Source organism: Dendrobates tinctorius, unplaced genomic scaffold, assembly GCF_039654945.1.
Source record: "Dendrobates tinctorius isolate UK_male_01 unplaced genomic scaffold, ASM3965494v1 ptg000156l, whole genome shotgun sequence".
NCBI classification, from domain to species: Eukaryota; Metazoa; Chordata; class Amphibia; order Anura; family Dendrobatidae; genus Dendrobates; species Dendrobates tinctorius.
The window spans coordinates 10,362,433-10,385,131 of record NW_027361823.1 but is presented as its reverse complement, the minus strand read 5'-3'; the positions used below and the strand labels follow the sequence as shown (position 1 = coordinate 10,385,131).

Sequence of the window (22,699 nt, the reverse complement as noted above, 5' to 3'; positions counted from 1 at the left end):
TGGAAAAAAACACAGCATGTTCATTAATTTTGCGGAAACACATGCGTTTCTGCATACATTCAATCGTATTGCAAAAACGCTTAGAAAAACGCATGCTAAAACGCTTAACAAAAGCGTCAAAAACACTTACAAAAGCGCTTCATAAAACGCATGCGTTTTCCCGGGAAGAGGGTGTACGCTTCCGCTCATCAAAAACGCTACGTGGGCACATAGCCTAACAGTAGTTCTATTCTTGTATATAGGGGCAGTATTATGGGAGGTATATCCTTTCACATTGCAGTACTGTAGTGCTATAGAATAATATAACATTGCCTTCTTGTAGGACTTGTTTCACTATAGTCTTTGTTCCTTCTATCAGAACTCTGCTTTCAGTAGCTTTATATCTGTCAGTTAGGGAAGGAGACCCCAAAAAATGATTTACCAATTATTACAAATGACAGAGGCCCAGATTAAAAATGGATCCTGTACAAGTGTGAACAGCCTCTGACTGAGGGAAGCTTCCAGGGTCAGATGAAGAATTACCAATATGAAAATCTTGTAATTATAAATATGAAATTAAACGTCTATTAAACACAGCAGATATTTGACAAGTAGATAACACAGGCTCCGGACTGCAGGGGTGTAGTCAGATAATAGTTGGGCCCAAGATCAACTATTTTATACACAGCTTCGACCCTCCAGACTCCATCACTCAAACTAGAAAAACAACTTCTAATTGCAGAAGAGTTCAGGCCTCCATACAAGTTGCACTAATGTTGTGGATATCGGGACTTGGAAAAATGTCTATTCTGCATGAGGGCCCCCAAAAGATGATGTTCTTGGGGTTGAGCTGGTGTTCAGCGTAATATGTATTGAAAAGAATAATACCGCAGGGCTAGTGTCCAGTATAATATGATGGGGGAGAATAGTACAGCAGGGCTAGTGTCCAGTATAATATGATAAGGGAGAATAGTACAGCAGGGCTAGTGTCCAGTATAATATGATAGGGGAGAATAGTACAGCAGGGCTAGTGTTCAGTATAATATGATAGGGGAGAATAGTACAGCAGGGCTAGTGTCCAGTATAATATGATAGGGGAGAATAGTACAGCAGGGCTAGTGTCCAGTATAATATGATAGGGGAGAATAGTACAGCAGGGCTAGTGTTCAGTATAATATGGAGAGAAGAGAATAGTACAGCAGTGCTAGTGTTCAGTATAATATGATAGGGGAGAATAGTACAGCAGGGCTAGTGTTCAGTATAATATGGAGAGAAGAGAATAGTACAGCAGTGCTAGTGTTCAGTATAATATGATAGGGGAGAAGAGTACAGCAGGGCTAGTGTCCAGTATAATATGGAGAGAAGAGAATAGTACAGCAGGGCTAGTGTCCAGTATAATATGATAGGGGAGAATAGTACAGCAGGGCTAGTGTTCAGTATAATATGGAGAGAAGAGAATAGTACAGCAGGGCTAGTGTCCAGTATAATATGATAGGGGAGAATAGTACAGCAGGGCTAGTGTTCAGTATAATATGGAGAGAAGAGAATAGTACAGCAGTGCTAGTGTTCAGTATAATATGATAGGGGAGAATAGTACAGCAGGGCTAGTGTCCAGTATAATATGATAGGGGAGAATAGTACAGCAGGGCTAGTGTCCAGTATAATATGATAGGGGAGAATAGTACAGCAGGGCTAGTGTCCAGTATAATATGATAAGGGAGAATAGTACAGCAGGGCTAGTGTTCAGTATAATATGGATAGGGGAGAATAGTACAGCAGGGCAAGTGTTCAGTATAATATGGATACAGAAGAATAGTACAGCAGGGCTAGTGTTCAGTATAATATGGAGAGAGGAGAATAGTACAGCAGTGCTAGTGTTCAGTATAATATGGATAGGGGAGAATAGTACAGCAGGGCTAGTGTTCAGTATAATACGGATAGGGGAGAATAGTACAGCAGGGAAAGTGTTCAGTATAATATGGAGAGAGGAGAATAGTACAGCAGGGCTAGTGTCCAGTATAATATGATAGGGGAGAATAGTACAGCAGGGCAAGTGTTCAGAATAATATGGATATAGAAGAATAGTACAGCAGGGCTAGTGTTTAGTATAATATGGAGAGAAGAGAATAGTACAGCAGGGCAAGTGTTCAGTATAATATGATAGGGGAGAATAATACAGCAGGGCTAGTGTCCAGTATAATATGATAGGGGAGAATAGTACAGCAGGGCTAGTGTCCAGTATAATATGATAGGGGAGAATAGTACAGCAGGGCTAGTGTCCAGTATAATATGATAGGGGAGAATAGTACAGCAGGGCTAGTGTCCAGTATAATATGATAGGGGAGAATAGTACAGCAGGGCAAGTGTTCAGTATAATATGGATAGGGGAGAATAGTACAGCAGGGCAAGTGTTCAGTATAATATGGATACAGAAGAATAGTACAGCAGGGCTAGTGTTCAGTATAATATGGATAGGGGAGAATAGTACAGCAGGGCTAGTGTTCAGTATAATACGGATAGGGGAGAATAGTACAGCAGGGAAAGTGTTCAGTATAATATGGAGAGAGGAGAATAGTACAGCAGTGCTAGTGTTCAGTATAATATGGATAGGGGAGAATAGTACAGCAGGGCTAGTGTTCAGTATAATACGGATAGGGGAGAATAGTACAGCAGGGAAAGTGTTCAGTATAATATGGAGAGAGGAGAATAGTACAGCAGGGCTAGTGTTTAGTATAATATGGAGAGAAGAGAATAGTACAGCAGGGCAAGTGTTCAGTATAATATGATAGGGGAGAATAATACAGCAGGGCTAGTGTCCAGTATAATATGATAGGGGAGAATAGTACAGCAGGGCTAGTGTCCAGTATAATATGATAGGGGAGAATAGTACAGCAGGGCTAGTGTCCAGTATAATATGATAGGGGAGAATAGTACAGCAGGGCTAGTGTCCAGTATAATATGATAGGGGAGAATAGTACAGCAGGGCAAGTGTTCAGTATAATATGGATACAGAAGAATAGTACAGCAGGGCTAGTGTTCAGTATAATATGGAGAGAGGAGAATAGTACAGCAGGGCTAGTGTTCAGTATAATATGGATGGGGAGAATAGTACAGCAGGGCTAGTGTTCAGTATAATACGGATAGGGGAGAATAGTACAGCAGGGCAAGTGTTCAGTATAATATGGAGAGAGGAGAATAGTACAGCAGGGCTAGTGTTCAGTATAATATGGATAGGGGAGAATAGTACAGCAGGGCTAGTGTTCAGTATAATATGGATAGGGGAGAATAGTACAGCAGGGCTAGTGTTCAGTATAATACGGATAGGGGAGAATAGTACAGCAGGGCAAGTGTTCAGTATAATATGGATATAGGAGAATAGTACAGCAGGGCTAGTGTTCAGTATAATATGGATACAGAATAGTAAAACAGGGCTAGTGTTCAGTATAATATGCATAGGGGAGAATAGTACAACAGGGCTAGTGTTCAGTATAATATGGATAGAGAATAGTACAGCAGGGCTAGTGTTCAGTATAATATGGATAGGGGAGAATAGTACAGCAGGGCTAGTGTTCAGTATAATATGGATAGGGGAGAATAGTACAGCAGGGCAAGTGTTCAGTATAATATGGATAGGGGAGAATAGTACAGCAGGGCTATTGTTCAGTATAATATGGATAGGGGAGAATAGTACAGCAGGGCTAGTGTTCAGTATAATATGGATAGGGGAGAATAGTACAGCACAGGTAGCAGTCAGTTTACTATGCACAGGGAATAACTTATTTTCTTAGTAATATCTCGGTTCATTGTAAGACATCAAACCTTTCTGCCTCGGCATACAATGCAGCTGAACACTGGGTAAGGCCTGTTTCACACATCAGTTCTTTTGGTCAGTCGAAATCCGCCAAAATGGCGGAAAACGGATCCGCCACCGTACGGACATCAACGCTTGCCACCGGACCGTTTTTTGACGGATCCGGCGAAGGAAGAAATTTAAAGGAACCGCTGTCTGGGGAGGAGAGAGAGATCCGCCAATAATGCAACTCAATGGGAAAAAAAACAGATCCGCCAAGCAAAATGGCAAATCCGTTTTTTTTGCAAACAAACGGATGTGTGAAACAGGCCAAATAAAGGTGATAATAAATGTAATGGTTTTCCTCTCCCTGGTGTGAGACATGGGGCAGGATACCCAGTACATAACTCCTCTAAGGACATCCTCCCCTGGCGCGGGCACCCAGTGGAAAGAAAACAAGAGATAAAGAGGAAAGTTCTAGAACCAGCAAACACAGAAACAATTACAGAAACCTCCTGTGCCTGGAGAAATGCCCACCGGCGGGCACCGTGCCAGACCTCACCCTGTGCTGGTATATTAGGTAAAACCCATGAAAGAAGACCTAAGTCAAGAGCAGGCGGGCACTGTGCAGAATATGGCAGGCAATCTATATGTCAGGCTCTGGCCGTCACTGGATATGGAGGACTCATGACAGACATTGTACAAAGAGGCCAGTGAGGTGGACAATGTATATATTGGACATTAGGCAGCGTATATTGTTGGCATGAGGCGGGCAGGATCACTACGCTGTGGGCATGAGGCGGGCAGTGTCACTAAGCTGTGGGCATGAGGCAGGCACTATCACTAAGCTGTGGGCATGAGGCGGGCAGTATCACTACGCTGTGGGCATGAGGCGGGCAGTATCACTACGCTGTGGGCATGAGGCAGGCACTATCACTAAGCTGTGGGCATGAGGCAGGCAGTATCACTAAGCTGTGGACATGAGGTGGGTAGTAGCACTGCGCTGTGAGCATGAGGTGGGCAGTATCACTACGCTGTGGGCATGGGGCGGGCAGTATCACTAAGCTGTGGGCATGAGGCGGGTAGTATCACTGCGCTGTGGGCATGAGGTGGGCAGTATCACTACGCTGTGGGCATGGGGCGGGCAGTATCACTAAGCTGTGGACATGAGGCGGGTAGTATCACTGCGCTGTGGGCATGAGGTGGGCAGTATCACTACGTTGTGGACATGAGGCTGGCTGGATCACTACTCTGTGGGCATGGGGCGGGCAGTATCACCAAGCTGTGGACATGAGGCGGGCAGGATCACTACGCTGTGGGCATGAGGCGGACAGTTTCACTGTAAGCTGTGGGCATGAGGGCAGTATCACTACGATGTGGGCATGGGGAAGGCAGTATCACTAAGCTGTGGACATGAGACGGGCAGTACCACTACGCTGTGGGCATGAGGCGGGCAGTATCACTACGCTGTGGGCATGGGGCGGGCAGTATCACTACGCTGTGGGCATGAGGCGGGCAGGATCACTACGCTGTGGGCATGGGGCGGGCAGGATCACTACGCTGTGGGCATTAGGTGGGCAGTATCACTACGCTGTGGGCATGGGGCGTGCAGTATCACTACGCTGTGGGCAAGGGGTGGGCAGTATCACTACGCTATGGGCATGGGGCGGGCAGTATCACTATGCTGTGGGCATGAGGCGAGCAGGATCACTAAGCTGTGGCACAGTGGGCTCACATACATTTGGGGCACAGGCCGTTCTGTACATTACACACATTCAGATTGTAGAATATCACGGTGGGAACGTCCTCTCTTACCGACGGGGAGGTGGATCTCCTCCTGCTGATTGGCCAGCTCATCGTAGTAGTGAAGGTCAAATTTACGTTCGGCTTTCCAGTCACTGATCAACTCTTTCTTCAAGCAAAACAGGACGCTAAAGTGACTTTTGCTGCAGACCACCCAGATCGGATACTTAGGGGTCTTCAGATAGGAGCCGATCTGGAGGAGAAATAAATAGTGGAAGCAGTTCACGCACAGCCATTATATATTTAGTGCCTATATAGAAATAACACACTACTTCTCACAGCTGAGGGGTTGTTACAGTTGTATCCAGTCTACACAATCCTCTGTGAGTCATCAGCAGAACTAGTCTGTCTCTGGGGCAAAAACAATGATAGAGAACAAAGACTTTGATGTAATAAGTGAATATTTTATTTTAATCCGGCAAGAACAGGTCCAATGTTTCGACCAATAACAATCTTTATCAAGGAACTCTGTATTGTAGAGAAGCCGGGCATCAGGTGAACGAGGCCGGGCACCAGGTGGAGGAGCCCGGGCACCAGGTGGAGGAGGCCGGGCATCAGGTGGAGGAGGCCGGGCATCAGGTGGACGAGGCCGGGCACCAGGTGGACGAGCCCGGGCATCAGGTGGAGGAGCCAGGAATCAGGTGGAGGACCTGGGCATCGGCGAGAGGAGCCGGGCATCAGGTGGAGGAGCCGGGCATCAGGTGGAGGAGCCAGGCATCAGGTGGAGGAGCCAGGAATCAGGTGGAGGATCTGGGCATCGGCGAGAGGAGCCGGGCATCAGGTGGAGGAGCCGGGCATCAGGTGGAGGAGCCAGGCATCAGGTGGAGGAGCCAGGCATCAGGTGGAGGAGCCAGGCATCAGGTGGAGGAGCCGGGCATCAGGTGGAGGAGGACGGGCATCAGGTGGAGGAGGACGGGCACCAGGTGGAGGAGCTGGGCACCAGGTGGAGGAGCTGGGCACCAGGTGGAGGAGCCGGGTATCAGGTGGAGGAGACGGGCATCAGGTGGAGGAGGCTGTGACCTTTGCTCTCTATCATCATTTTGGTGCTGAGGTTTTTTGCCTACATGAAGTCAGGACTGCGGTCCGTTCTTCAAGCTCGTACACTTCAGGAGCAGTAGTGCCGGTTTTTCCTCCAGAATCTCTCTGGGGCTGATGCGCTGTTACAATGTTTCAGTCTGAAGTCCAGGATGTGCAGCTCTAGATTGTATACACTAGATAGAACTGTAACGCACAGTCAGCTGTGAGAAGTAATCAACCAAGTTCACTGTTGCAAGTAGACAACGTTCCGTTCACTGACAGCAATCAGAAAAAGAATAGAAAGTCAATGTAAAGCATCGGCACAAGACGTCCTCTGCATCGAGATCCAGTGAGGGAGGAAGGAAGGGGAAGTGAAAGAAGAAAAGGAAAAGTAGGAATGGAAGAAAGGAAGGAATGAAGGGGAAGTGAAAGAAGAAAGGGAAAAGACAGGAAGAAAGGAAGGAATGAAAGGGAAGGGAAAGAAGGGAATGAATGAACGAAGGTGATTGGAAAAAAGTAAGGAAGGAAGGAAAGGAAAAAGGAGAAGGAAGGGAAGTGAAGAAAGAGAAAGAATTGGGGTATGTGCACACGTTGCGGATTCTGCTGCGGATACGCAGCGTTTTTTGCCCTGCGGATCCGCAGCAGATTTTGCGGCGTTGTACAGTACCTTTAATATCAATGGAAATAAAAAACACTGCACACGCTGTGGATTTTTCCGCGTGGATTGCTGCGGTTTTAAATCCGCAGCATGTCGCTTCTTTGTGCGGAATCCGCAGCGGTTTGACACCTGCTCCATGACCAGGTGTCAAAATGCAGGGGAAAACCGCAGGCTACTCCGCAGGTAAAATGCAGGTCTTTTGACCTGCGGATTTAGCCAAATCCGCGCGGAAAAATCTGCAGCACAATCCGGATTCAGGGGTAAATTCGGCTTCTTTCTTTATTTTATAGGTGTAGCTTCCTGCTGGTAATTTTTAAAGCAGTTCTAACACGGCATATAGTGATTGTTCAGAATAGAGAAAAAAATCTATTGCTTTCTTCCAAAAAACAGCTGTGCACGGTTGTCATATTGCAGCTCAGAGGCATCCACTCCAACAGCACAGAGCTGCAATACCAGACACGACCTGGGTCAAATGTGGAGCTGTTCTTGGACGAAAGCAGCCATGTGTTTCTTATCCTGGACAGTTTTACCTGAATCTGGTAAATAGTGCTGGACTTCCCTGTAGGTTTGATTTTTGGGATGTCTAACTATCCCATACAGTCATTCCTGGCTGTCAGACGTCATCACACTCCCTGTATGACATTACTCCTATGGACAGTTCTCTCCCCTCCGCCATCAGCTCCCAGGGTCTCCAGGTAAGTAAAAATTCCAGAGCCGGAGAATGAACCAAATTCCATCAAGAAATGAGGTGTCAGTTTTGGGTGGAATTTCCATCTCTGAAGCCAAAATTAATCAAGGGAGAAATTCAGGTCCATCCTTGGAAGCAGCCCTGGTCAGTAATCAGCTCAGATTACACCGGCTCTTATGAAACACGACGAGACTCAAGAAGCCACATCTAAGGTGTTCACACGTCACAGACATTTCGCCTTTTTTCGACGGTAATTGTGTCGCTGATCAAAAGAGAAAAATGCTTGTTCACCGGCCAACTGGACTGTTTCAGGTGTCTCTGAGCTGGTGGTTTGGAGCCGAGAGGCTATGATGTCTCCCATACACAGCACATACACAGACATGAGGGATTCCTGCTCTCCTGTCTCTATGTCTATGTTGCACATTTTCACAAGCAGCAGTAACAAGAAGCAACATCAGCCATACTGAGCAATGTAGATGTGATTCCAGGTCTGGAGTGAGACAAAATACTATTAGAAACCAGCAGTATGGATGATATTACAAAGCAGTACTGCACAGTAGGGTTGTGAATCCAATACTAGGGGGAGAGAAAACACTGGAAAGCTGCAGTATGGAGGATATTATACAGCATTACTGACCAGTGTAGATGAGAATCCAATTCTCAACTAAGCTACAGCACTTACTATAAAGCATTAGCATGGTTAACATTATGCAACAATATCAAGCTGTGTAGCTGTGAATCACATACAGGGGCGAGATAAATAACTATAAGGAAGCAGCAATATGGATGACATTATATAACACTAATAAACAGTGTTTATGTGAGCCCAGCGCTGGACTGAGGTGAACAGTAACTACAAAGCTGCTTTGACATGTAGGACATTATACAGCATTACTGAGAAGTGTAACTGTGAATCCAGCACTCGAGTGAGATAAAACACTTACTAGAAAGCAGCAGGTTATGCCACTCACTGTCCTCCCCTCCCCCTATAGACTGCAATCTTATGCCTCAGTGAGTTGGTAGTCCATCTGGTCTTGATCAAGAATCCAAGTGGATGGTTAGTGAAGACAGGGGAGAAGTGGCTTATAAGTGGATAAATAAGCATATTTCTCTCATGTGGTATATTAAAAAAGAATTTAGATTCACTTGTGCTATTTATTTGTGCATAGTTTGCTGAAATGACAGTGAACAGATAATTCAGTCACTTGGCCCCTTTACAGTCTGCATAATGTCAGCAGCAGATCTGCTCTTTACATGGGAAGTGTGGTGCTGACCACAGTGGTTTTAGGACCATCATAAGCAATACGATCAGCTGGCGAATGAGAGTTTTGGATGACGGCTGATGGTTAGAATATTTACATGGGCCAATCACTGGGAAAGCATCATCATATAAGAACTAATTTGACTGAATATTGGCTTGTGTAAATCTGTTGTAGGCAGTGAGGATACACCTATAATGCATACAGTGAGCATAAACCTATAACGCATGCAGTGAGGGTAGACCTACCTCGCATGCTGTGAGGCTAGACCTACAACGCATGCGAGTGAGGGTAGACCTAAAATACATGCAGTGAGGGTAGACCTACAAGGCATGCAGTGAGGATACACCTATAATGCATACAGTGAGCATAGACCTACAACGCATGCAGTGAGGGTAGACCTACAAGGCATGCAGTGAGGGTAGACCTAAAAGGCATGCAGGGAGGGTAGACCTAAAAGGCAAGCAGTGAGGCTAGACCTAAAACACATGCAGTGAGGGTAGACCTACAATGCATGCAGTGAGGGTTGACCTAAAACACATGCAGTGAGGGTAGACCTACAAGGCATGCAGTGAGGATACACCTCTAATGCATACAGTGAGCATAGACCTACAATGCATGCAGTGAGGGTAGACCTAAAACACATGCTGTGAGGGTACACCTACAAGGCATGCAGTGAGGGTAGACCTACAAGGCATGCAGTGAGGGTATACCTACAAGGCATGCAGTGAGGGTATACCTACAAGGCATGCAGTGAGGGTAGACCTACAACGCATGCAATGAGGGTAGACCTAAAACACATGCAGTGAGGGTAGACCTACAAGGCATGCATTGAGGGTAGACCTACAATGCATGCAGTGAGGGTAGACCTACAACACATGATGTGAGGGTAGACCTACAAGGCATGCAGCGAGGGTAGACCTACAACGCATGCAGTGAGGGTAAACCTACAACTCATGCAGTGAGTGTAGACCTACAATGCATGCAGTGAGTGTAGACCTACAATGCATGCAGTGAGTGTAGACCTACAACGCATGCAATGAGGGTAGACCTAAAACACATGCAGTGAGTGTAGACCTAAAACACATGCAGTGAGGGTAGACCTAAAATGCATGCAGTGAGGGTAGACCTACAACACATGATGTGAGGGTAGACCTACAAGGCATGCAGCGAGGGTAGACCTACAACGCATGCAGTGAGGGTAAACCTACAAGGCATGCAGTGAGGGTAGACCTACAACTCATGCAGTGAGGGTAGACCTACAATGCATGCAGTGAGGGCAGACCTACAACACATGCAATGAGAGTACACCTACAACGCATGCAATGAGAGTACACCTACAAGATATGCAGTGAGGTGAGGGTAGACCTACAACGCATGCAGTGAGTGTAGACCTAAAAGGCATACAGTGAGCGTAGACCTACAACGCATGCAGTGAGGGTGGACCTACAACGCATGCAATGAGAGTACATCTACAACACATGCAGTGAGGGTAGACCTACAACGCATGCAGTGAGGGTAGACCTAAAACACATGCAGTGAGGGTAGACCTACAAGGCATGCAGTGAGGATACACCTATAATGCATACAGTGAGCATAGACCTACAATGCATGCAGTGAGGGTAGACCTAAAACACATGCTGTGAGGGTAGACCTACAAGGCATGCAGTGAGTGTAGACCTACAAGGCATGCAGTGAGTGTAGACCTACAACGCATGCAATGAGGGTAGACCTAAAACACATGCAGTGAGGGTAGACCTACAAGGCATGCATTGAGGGTAGACCTACAAGGCATGCATTGAGGGTAGACCTACAATGCATGCAGTGAGGGTAGACCTTCAACGCATGCAGTGAGGGTAGACCTAAAACACATGCAGTGAGGGTAGACCTAAAATGCATGCAGTGAGGGTAGACCTACAACACATGCTGTGAGGGTAGACCTACAAGGCATGCAGCGAGGGTAGACCTATAACGCATGCAGTGAGGGTAGACCTACAAGGCATGCAGTGAGGGTAGACCTACAACACATGCAATGAGAGTACACCTACAACGCATGCAATGAGAGTACACCTACAAGATATGCAGTGAGGGGAGACCTACAACGCATGCAGTGAGTGTAGACCTAAAAGGCATACAGTGAGCGTAGACCTACAACACATGCAGTGAGGGTAGACCTACAACGCATGCAATGAGACTACATCTACAAGACATGCAGTGAGGGTAGACCTACAACGCATGCAGTGAGGGAAGACCTACAACACATGTAATGAGAGTACACCTACAATGCATGCAGTGCGCGTAACCCTACAAAGCATGCAGTGAGGGTAGACCTACAACGCATGCAATGAGAGTACACCTACAAGGCATGAAGTGAGGGTAGACCTACAACGTATGCAGTGAGAGTACACACCTACAAGGCATGCAGTGAGGGTAGACCTACAACACATGCAATGAGCGTAGATTTACAACACATGCAGTGATGGTAAACCTACAAGGTGCACAGTTGTAAAAATCTGTATGTAGTAAGCTTAGGGTATCTGTCAGCTACATCATGGGTGGACATACCGCTGGTTCAACTGGTGCACTGCATCGGGGCCTAGAGGTTCCAGGGGGCCCCTGCAGGGCGGCTAATGATGAGGGCAATCTGGCCGGTTTCTCTGGGCCAGAGGCTCCGGGGGACCCCTGGCCAGATTGCCCTCATGTGCGGCGGGCAGGGAGCGATCCAAGCAGCTCCGCTGCCTGCAAGAGAAAAAAGCAGGAGCGGAGCTGCAAGGATCCTTCCTGCCCGGCGCCACAGAGAGCAGCGCCGCTGAATGTCATCATTCAGTGGCGCGGCCGCTGTGCCAGAGACACAGGAAGCAGCCGGAGGGCGGTGGCGGTGATGCTGTGGAGCGAACATGTGAGGTACTATGCTGCCTGTCACTGCTGCTGTGTGTGTGTGTGTGCGTGATTGTGTATGTGTGTGGATGTATGTAGTATGATGATGGGAATGATGGGGAGAAGGCAATGATGGAGGTGATGGGGAGAAGGCCATGATGGAGGTGATGGGGAGAAAGCCATGATGGAGGTGATGGGGAAAAGGCCAAGATGGAGGTGATGGAAAAAAGGCCATGATGGAGGTGATGGAAAAAAGGCCATGATGGAGGTGATGGGGAGAAAGCCATGATGGAGGTAATGGTGAGAAGGCCATGATGGGGGTGATGGGGAGAAGGACATGATGGGGGTGATGGAGAGAAGGCCATGATGGGGATGGTGGGCCATGATGGGGCTGGTGGGGGAAGAGGAAATGATGGAAGTGGTGGAAAGGGCAATGATTGGGTGGGGGAGAAGGCAATGATGGTGGTAGTGGAAAAGACAATGATGGGAGTTATGGGGAGGAGGCAATGATGGGGGTGGTGAAAGGGCAATGATGGGGCGGCAGGTGAGAAAGCAATGATAGTGGTGGGGGAGAAGGCAATGATGGAGGTGGGAAAGAGGGCAATGATGTGGTGTGGGAGAGGACAATAATGGGATGCGGGGAGGGAGGACAATGAGGGGTGTAGGGGATTGGGATGGAAGGAAGGGGGACTTATAATGGACTTTGGGACAGGGGGAGGTGGAGGAAGACATTATTATCGCTTATTATGTCTAACACAGTCCCTTAATATATAGTATACTCACTTATTATGTCTAACACAATCCCTTAGCATATAGTGTACTCACTAATTCTGTATAAACCATCCTTATAGTATCCTCTTTTCTAATGTACTAGCTGAAGAGCCTGGCGCTGCCCGGGCATAGTAACTAACTGTGGTTAGTTATAACAAATTATAATTATCCTCCATCCCATAGTCCCGTGCCCATATACCCATCATACATATCCACCATCCCATAGGCCCGTGCCCATATACCCATCATACATATCCTCCATCCCATAGTCGAGTGCCCATATACCCATCATGCATATCCTCCATCCCATAGTAGAGTGCCCATATACCCATCACACATCCTCCATCCCATAGTCCCATGCCCATATACCCATCACACATCCTCCATCCCATAGTCCCATGCCCATATACCCATCATACATATCCTCCATCCCACAGTCCAGTGCCCATATACCCATCTCACATCCTCCATCCCATAGTCGAGTGCCCATTTACCCATCATACATATCCTCCATCCCATAGTAGAGTGCCCATATACCCATTACAAATCCTTCATCTCATAGTCCCATGCCCATATACCCATCATACATATCCTCCATCCCATAGTCCAGTGCCCATATGCCCATCACACATCCTCCATCCCATAGTCGAGTGCCCATATACCCATCACACATCCTTCATCTCATAGTCCCATGCCCATATACCCATCATACATATCCTCCATCCCATAGTCCCGTGCCCATATACCCATCATACATATCCGCCATCCCATAGTCCCGTGCCCATATACCCGTCATACATATCCTCCATCCCATAGTCCAGTGCCCATATACCCATCACACATCCTCCATCCCATAGTCCCGTGCCCATATACCCGTCATACATAACCTCCATCCCATTGTACAGTGCCCATATACCTATCACACATCCTCCATCCCATAGTCAACCATTATGACATCATAATGAGCGGGGGGGCTTGCAACCTATGATGACATCAGCGTCGCCATGGCAACCATTATGACATCATAATGAGGGGCGGGGCTTGATACACACTTTTTCCCCATTATGTAGATAGGGGGCAAAATTGTTTGGTGAATTGGAAAGCGCGGGGTTAAAATTTCACCTCACAACATAGCCTAGGACACTCTCGGGGTCCAGACGTGTGACTGTGCCAAATTTTGTGGCTGTAGCTGCGACGGTGCAGATGCCAATCCCGGACATACATACATACACACACTTGAGCTTTATATATTAGATATATATCTTTGTCGCCATAAAAGGAAGGTGGCCCAGACATATTTCTTGCACAGGGGCCCCAAGCTGTCAGTGTCCGCCCCTGAGCTACATGCTAACATTACTAACTGCTATTGAAACAGTCGTACACATGCAAGCTGTGTGTCTGGGCAACTTGTCCTGCCGGGTCACTTAGGGATCACATTATAGCTGCCTATTGAAGTCTATAGAAACGAATGGGTGGAAAAGAGGGGAGAGGAGCAAGAAGACGATTTTGCTACGTGTTAGGGAGCGATTTACAGCAATATTGTTTCCTAAGACTAAACAGATCAGACAAGTTAAAATCCAACATGTCCTACCCATCAGCACACCAATATGCATATAAGTAAATCGTCAGTTTCTGCAAACATTAATCTAGAGCAGGTCATACAATTTCAATAGCTGAGCGCTCGACAGGCCAACATCTGTTTCTCCTGACCTCCTCAGACATATGGATGCTCGTTTGTTTGAGCATGTAAGTGCTTTTAACAAGGAGAGGGGATAAGGCCACTGCCAGACAATTCCCTGAATCCCTTGATCCCCCACCTGCTCTACCTGTACTGACTGCACTGCATCACGTTTTCGAAGAAGATGGTGTTTGGCACAAGGTAAATCGCAGCTACGGTGCAGAAGACGCGAGCAGCTTCTGCCACCAGATTCCACAGGAGAATTTTCCGCCGAGCATTAGAACTAAACCCGTGTTGGTATGAGCCACGTAAATCCCTTTCCTTCTCATCTAAGCTTGCGGATGCTTTGATAGCGGCAGCAGATCTTTTAGACATATTGCTTTTGTTCTGGGTGTACATTCCTACATTGGTGGTGCTCCTTATTCTGGGGAATTTCCTTTAGGTGAAGGAAAACACCGGGACAGTGAAGAACTGTTTTTTGACTAACAGGTTGAGAGTCAAAAATGGCGATCATTGCTTGGAGCCACTCAGGGGTGAACCTAGCCTCTCTGCTGCCTGAGGCGAACAGCAAAATGACGCCCCCCCTCCCCTGCACACAAAGTAAATTTTCATATCTGTCCTGTAAAACTGAGTATAATAGTGGACATTTTGATTTAGATAAATAGAAAAGAAAGGTGTCCAAACACAAGGATGTCAGCGCCATCACACGCACATACAAGAACAACACAAAAGTATCCAGAACAAGGATCATTAATGGCAATAATAGGCCTGGCACAGGGCCGGACTGCCGGAAAGAACAGAGAGAAAGAAAAAAAGAAAGAAACAGAACAGAGAGAGAGAGAAAAAAAAGAAAGAGGAGAAAGAAAGAACAGAGAGGGAGAGAGAAAAAGAGGGGAAATAAATAAAAAACAGAGAGAGAAAGAAAGAAAGAAAGAGGGGAAAGAAAGAACAGAGAGAGAGAGAAAGAAATAGGAGAAAGAAAGAACAGAGAAAGAGAAAGAAAGATAACAGAGAGAGAACAGAGAGAAAAAGAGGAAAGAAAGAACAGAGCGAGACAAAAAGAATGAGGGGAAAGAAATAACAGATAGAGAAAGAAGAGAGAGGGAGAAAGAAAGGAAGAACAGAGAGAGAAAGAAAAAGCAGAGAGAAAAAGAAAGATTAGAGAAAGAAAGAGGGGAAAGAAAGAAAGAACAGAGAGAGAGATAAAGGAAGAGGGGACAGAAAGAACAGAGAGAAAGAAAGAAGAGAGAGGAAAGAAAGAACAGAGAGAGAGAAAGAAAAAAAGAAAGATTAGAGAGAAAGAAAGATTCTATAAAGATACTATAGCAGCCCGGCTCCCATTGTAGTGCCCACCTGAGCCTCCCAATGTAGGACATATCATGATCTGCTCACATGGCCGGCATCCCCGAGTCCAAGGAAATCCCGCTGTCCGCGCTGTCAAAGGACACGGTGATGGATCTGAAGTATTCCCTGAAGTGCCTCCATGGTTCCGTCACAGTCTCCTTCCGAAATTCCCTAATTTCCGGTCAGCTTCTAGCATGTGACTTCCGGTGGAACGTCATGTGCGATTTTAAAGTGCTCCTTGGGGCTCCGCCGTGTACTTCTGTGTCCGTGGGAAAAGCAAGCTTCCGGCCGAGGTAGAGGGGCAGACTCTCTCTCAAAATCGGGACTGTCCCGCTGGGAGGTATGGATGCCCCCCACCATACACCTTGTACACGTATGGCTCCGCACACCTCATACACACGGTTCCGCTTTTTATGCCTCGCACACACATGGTTCCACTCAGTACACACGGCTCCACTCCGTAAACCTCGCACACATGTGGCTCTGCACACCTTTTACACACGTGGCCACGCTCTATACTCCTTGTACAGACACGGCTGCACTCCGTAAACCTTGTACACATGCGGCTTTGCTCCATACACCTCGCACACACGCAGCTCCGCTCCATACACCCCATACACACGCTGCTCCACTCCGTACAGATGCGGCTCTGCTCTGAACACATCGCGCACACATGACTCCACTCCGTTAACTCGTACACATGCGGCTCTGCTCCGTACACCTTGTACACACATGGTTCCACTCAGTAAACCTTGTACACACGCAGCTCCGCTTCATACACACGCGGCTCCGTTTTATACGCCCTATATACACACAGCTCCACTCCGTACACCTCGGACATGCGCTGCTCCGCTCTGCACACCTCGCACACGCGCGGCTCCGCTCCGAACAACTTGTACACATGGGTCTGTTCCGAACACCTCACACACGTGCGGCTCCGCTCTGTACACCTCGCACACGTGCGGCTCCGCTCTGTACACCTTGCACATGTGTGGTTCCGCTCTGTACACCTCACGCACACATGGCTCTGCTCCGTACACACTGCTCTGCACACCTCGCACACACACGGCTCCGCTCCGTACACCTCGTACACACACACGGCTCCGCTCCGTACACCTCGTACACACACACGACTCCGCTCCGTACACCTCGCACACACGCACGGCTCTGCTCCGTACACCTCGCACACACGGCTCCGCTCCGTACACCTCGCACACACACAACTCCGCTCCGTACACCTCGCACACACACGGCTCCGCTCCGTACACCTCGCACACACACGGCTCTGCTCCGTACACCTCGCACACACGGCTCCGCTCCGTACACCTCGCACACACGGCTCCGCTCTGTACACCTCGCACACACACAACTCCGCTCCGTACACCTCGCACACACACGGCTCCGCTCCGTACACCTCGTACACACACGGCTCCGCTCCGTACACCTCGCACACACATGGCTCTGCTCCGTACACCTCGCACACACATGGCTCTGCTCCGTACACCCCGCACACGTGCGGCTCTGCTACATCCACCCTGTAGTGTAAATCCCTCCTGACCCCACACAGAAACTTACCTCATTCTTCACGATGACAACCAGTCCAGCACAGCAGAGTCTTGCATACTCTGAGTCCCCCGATCATGTGACCTCGACTCCTCCCCTCCTGTGACCTCATCACAGGTCCTGTCACTGTGGCAGAGAATAGAACAGAGCGGCAGAGCAGGTACAGAGATGATCGATAGAGCGAGGACTGATGTGCACAGGACCTGTGATGAGGTCACAGGAGGGGAGGAGTCGAGGTCACATGATCGGGGGCCCTGACTCCTTCGCTCTTGTGATCTCATCAATTGCAATTACAAGCCTTTGCACGCTACCAGCAGCACCAGCGTGCAGGCTAACTTGTAGGTGCTGCTCGTAGCAGAGCGCATAATGCCGCTCCCTGAGCACAGCAGCTCTCTGCCGCCTGAGCCAGAACTTCAAACGGCCTCATTATAGGTGCGGCCCTGGAGCCACTACAGGAATAACCTGTATTCAAGGACCTCAAAGAAGCTTCTGGAATCAAATAGTTTAAGGGTTAGTGGAGTATTATTCGTAATGGTCAACGGTGTTTACGGGGCTTCGGAATTAAATCTACAGTGTTAAGGGGATTAATGAGAACATCAGTGGTGCTAGAACAGCTCACTACATAGCTGTACACAGCCACCACTAGGGGGAGCTCACTACATACAAATTTATACATCCACTACTAGGAGCTCACTACATACAGATTTATACAGCCACCACTAGGAGGAGCTCACTACATACAGATTTATACAGCCACCACTAGGAGGAGCTCACTACATAGATTCATACAGACACCACTAGAGGGAGCTCACTACATAGAGATTTATACAGATTCCACAGGAGAATTTTCCGCCGAGCATTAGAACTAAACCCGTGTTGGTATGAACCACGTAAATCCCTTTCCTTTTCATCTAAGGTCGCGGATGCTTTGATAGGGGCAGCAGATGGTTTAGACATATTGCTTTTGTTCTGGGCGTACATTACTACTTTAGCAGAGCTCCTTATTCTGGGGAATTTCCTTTAGGAGGTTTTCAGATACAACTCCGTGACCTCGGGGCTCATGAGGGTCAATCCTAGTTTACCGGATATGAACCAGGACATTTTATCCTATGTGACCGGTCAATATGAGGTGAAGGAAAACTCCAGGACAGTGAAGAACTGTTTTTTGACTAACATGTCGAGAGTCAAAAATGGCGATCATTGCTTGGAGCCACTACAAGAATAACCTGTATTCAAGGACCTCAAAGAAGGTTCTGGAATCAAATAAGAGTTTAAGGGTTAGTGGGGTATTATCCGTAATGGTCAACGGTGTTTACGGGGCTTCGGAATTAAATCTACAGTGTTAAGGGGATTAATGAGAACATCAGTGCTGCTAGAACAGCTCACTACATAGATGTACACAGCCACCACTAGGGGGAGCTCATTACACAGATTTACTACATGAAGGAAGCAAACAGGCAACTTATGGACACACGCTACTATAGAAAATTGGAGTCGGATCCTACAAAGGTCTATTACAAGGAACTAAACAAGTTGGTTTCTTATCTGCCTGACCAGTCCATAAGAGCTGGCGATGACCTGATACCAGAGACTCCAAGAATAGGGACATTCTACATGCTTCCCAAAATCCACAAATCTGGAAATCCAGGAAGACCAATTATTTCATGTGTGGGCACCCTCACTGAGCAGGTATCTGGATGGGTAGAGGGTATTCTTAAACCACTGGTGAAGGATACATCCAGCTACATTCAGGACACAACTGACCTATTGAATAAACTAGCAGCAATAGTTCCTCTACCAGAAGGAACCATCCTGGCCACCATGGATGTGGAATCTTTGTACTCTAATATCCCACACCAAGATGGTTTAAATGCCTGCAAATTCTTCATGGAAAACACAGGGACTGATGCTGATGCTGTGGTGAAACTTATAAAATTCATCCTCACCCACAATTACTTTGAATTTGACAACAGGATCTATCTACAGGAGACTGGCACAGCTATGGGAAGTAAAATGGCTCCACAGTATGCAAATCTTTTCATGGCCAAGCTTGAAAGCGACTTTTTGTCCTCATGCCCCATCAGGCCCCTGGCCTACTACCGCTTCATTGATGATATTTTAATCATCTGGACGGAGTCTGAGCAACAGCTAAAGACGTTCCACGAACAGTTTAATCAATTTCATCCCACCATCAATTTAACACTCAACTACTCCAGTACTGAGATTAATTTTTTGGACACCATCATTAAGCTAAAAAACAATGAAATAGAGACATCCCTGTATCAGGAGCCAATCGACCGTCCAACATACCTTAAATGGGACAGTTTCCATCCAAAACACATAAAGGACTCTATTATCTATAGCCAAGCCATCAGATACAATCGTATATGTTCCAACCCCATGGATAGAGACAAACACCTTGGTCGCCTCAAAAAGACCTTTTTGAATCAGGGTTACCATCCAAGAACAATTGAAAACCAAATTACAAGAGCCACCAGATTGTCAAGGAATCACCTGCTACATTACAAAGCTAAAGAAGAAAATAACCGAGTGCCTCTAGTAGTCACCTACAACCCAAATCTGGAGGTGCTAAGGGGAGCTGCACGGAAATTACAACCTTTACTACAAAAAGATGCCCGATTAAAATCCATTTTTCCAGACCCCCCACTGCTGTGTTTTAGGCAGCCCCCAAATTTAAGAAGCACCATTGTCAGAAGCTCCCTGTCCTCTCCAACAGCTGCAGGAACCTTTCCTTGCAACCAGAAAAAATGTAAAACCTGTCCATTTATAATGACCACGGACAAGATAAAGATCCCCAACTCACATCAGGACTACAAGATCCCAGGTACTTTCACCTGCATTACATCTAATGTGGTGTACTTAATTATTTGTACTAAATGTCCAACTGGGGGTATGTATGTGGGGGAGATAGGGCAAAAGCTTAGAACAAGGATGAATGCTCATCGTCACACAATAAGAGAAAAAAGAATGGATTTACCTGTGGCAAAACATTTCTGTATCCCTGATCACAGCAACGTGGATATGAAATTACTGGTATTGAAAGGTAACTTCAATTCTCAGAGAGAGAGACGAGTTTGGGAGTACAAATTTATGACGACCTTTGACACTCAGTGCTGGAATGAATGTGTCGCATGGATTTATGTCTTTTTACATCAATTAAGGAATTTCCTTTTAAAACCTTGTGGGGGCATCACAACACAGAACTAGACCCCAATCAGAGGACCATAAAACATCCGGACTCCTTATCTATGAACTGGTCCAATGTTTATATTTATGTTTCTCCCTCTCCCATATTGATAGTTCTGCTTCACGTCACTTGTCTTATCTATTGCATTTTTTCTAGGCTGTATTGTCCATAAATATGTGACTTCAGATTTTGTATTAGTCTAGCCTGATGAAGAGACCTGAGTAGTCTCGAAAGCTTTCAATGTGTTACCATCTTTTCAGTTAGCCATTAAAAGGTATCAACTACTGAGGACTCTCAATCCTGAATATCTTTCTACATAGATTTATACATCCACCACTAGGGGGAGCTCACTACATAGATTTCTACAGCCACCACTAGGAGACTGTAGTCTGTGGAGGAAGGTGTGCTGTTCTGCTTGCTCCAGGAGAGTCACCAGTTTATTTTTTACACCCAGGAATCCCCCCCTCTCTGACCCAGGAAAGAGAGGGGTGTAGTAGATGAAATGTGGGGCTGAGTCCCCGTCTCCCACCCCTCGGTCTAAGCCGGCAGGGGGACGGAGCTCATTGCTACCGGCAAAGAGGTTCACCAGATCCGGCAAGGCCCGAAACATGGAGGAGCCCAGTAGGACAGCAAAGCCCCTAGAGCTGAGGCTGAGGCGAGGGCCACTGCGGTGTCTCCTCCCGGAGGTGAGTGGAGTACTCGCAGAGGTGCAGCGGCGGCTGTGCAGAAGGATTGGGGCACTAGGGCCACACGGGAGCCGGTTACCAGCTATGGTTCCCGCATCCATGTGTACCTCTGCGAGTATGAGGAGGCTGGGAAGACCCTGAGGAGGCTCCAGGAGATTAAGGAGGCGAGGCAGGCTGCCCTAACAGCCAGGATATCCAGCCTGGGGATCTGTATTGAGGACATTGAAGCCCGGAGAGCGGCCATATTGGACAACAGCGGGCCTTTCCGGGAAAAATTGGCGAATGAGGACCGATTCCACAACATGGCTGCTGCAAAGGAGCCAGAGGTGTTATGAACGAGTCACCGTAGGAGGCAGACACAAAAATAGAAGCTAAGTCCAGAAAACCGGAGAAGTTGGCAACTATCAGATTGCAGACCCCTGAACCTATCAACACAACTAGCAGTAGCCGTGGGGGGTTCCTACGGTGCCCTAGACCCCTCGATCACAGCCGGAGAACTACATAACCTAAAGACAGAAAAGGAAATCTAAACTGCCCCAGAGCAGACCCCAAAGTAAAAGGCAGCCCCCAACATATAATGATGGTGAAGCAAGATGAAAAAACACTCACACAGATAGAAAGATAGGCTGAGCAAACAATGGGGCCCAAGCTAACTAAAAATAGGACAGGATAGGAAAGCTGCTGTCTGCAATCTGCAAAAACCCTATAAAAGACATAAGCCAACAGGCTGATATGGATAAAGGCCCTGAAGCAGCTAGGCTTCAAAAACTCTATCAGCACTCAGGTATTTTCTGAAGACAGAGCTAAAGGAATTCAGCTCACCCCAGCAGGGAATGACAGAAATCCAGCAAAACAAAGTCAAAGTACAAATGCAAACGGCAGAGCAGAAAACTTAGCTTTAGAAGAGCAGGAATTCAGACTGGTATCCAAGGATCCCACAGAGAAATCACCCGCAGGGCAGAAGGGCGTCAACAGCCTTATATCCATTCAGTAACTCCACTCAGCCAATCATCATCATTAGGCCCAGATGCTTGATAATCAGGCTCACTACCTTTCTTTACCAGAAGAGGGAGTTCATCGGGCCTCAGTGGTAAAGGGGAAAATGAACTCACAACACAGAGGGGTCTCGGCGTCTAAGCCAGGTGGAGGAGGTGGACCATGTGGAGATGGAGGAGGCACCGTACCCACCTGGGGGCTTGGTAAGTGATCTCCAGGCCACACACAGCGGGATAGATCCAGTGCAGGTCCCACTCCCATCAGACAATAGTATTTCAGAGGATGATGGGGGTGATGCGGATGATAGCAGCAGCGATAACAGCAGTAGTGGGGGTTGCCTCGTCCTGCAGCAGATCCGTCAGCTAGAGTCCCCAGTAAATTA

At 47.4% G+C, this 22,699-nt stretch overlaps 1 protein-coding gene across 5 annotated transcripts in view; it reads right to left on the bottom strand.

Moving 5' to 3' along the window:
• LOC141051321 (probable ubiquitin carboxyl-terminal hydrolase MINDY-4) overlaps positions 1-22,699 on the bottom strand; it is a 217,484-nt gene that overhangs the window by 166,869 nt on the left and 27,916 nt on the right. For all 5 annotated transcript variants that reach the window (XR_012220626.1, XM_073548226.1, XM_073548224.1 and 2 more), the window contains one exon: positions 5,585-5,765. Coding sequence is in view for 4 of the 5 variants with exons in the window: in XM_073548226.1 (XP_073404327.1) it covers positions 5,585-5,765 (181 nt within the window). In the remaining variant the exon portion in view is untranslated. The remainder of the gene's footprint in view (positions 1-5,584; positions 5,766-22,699) is intronic.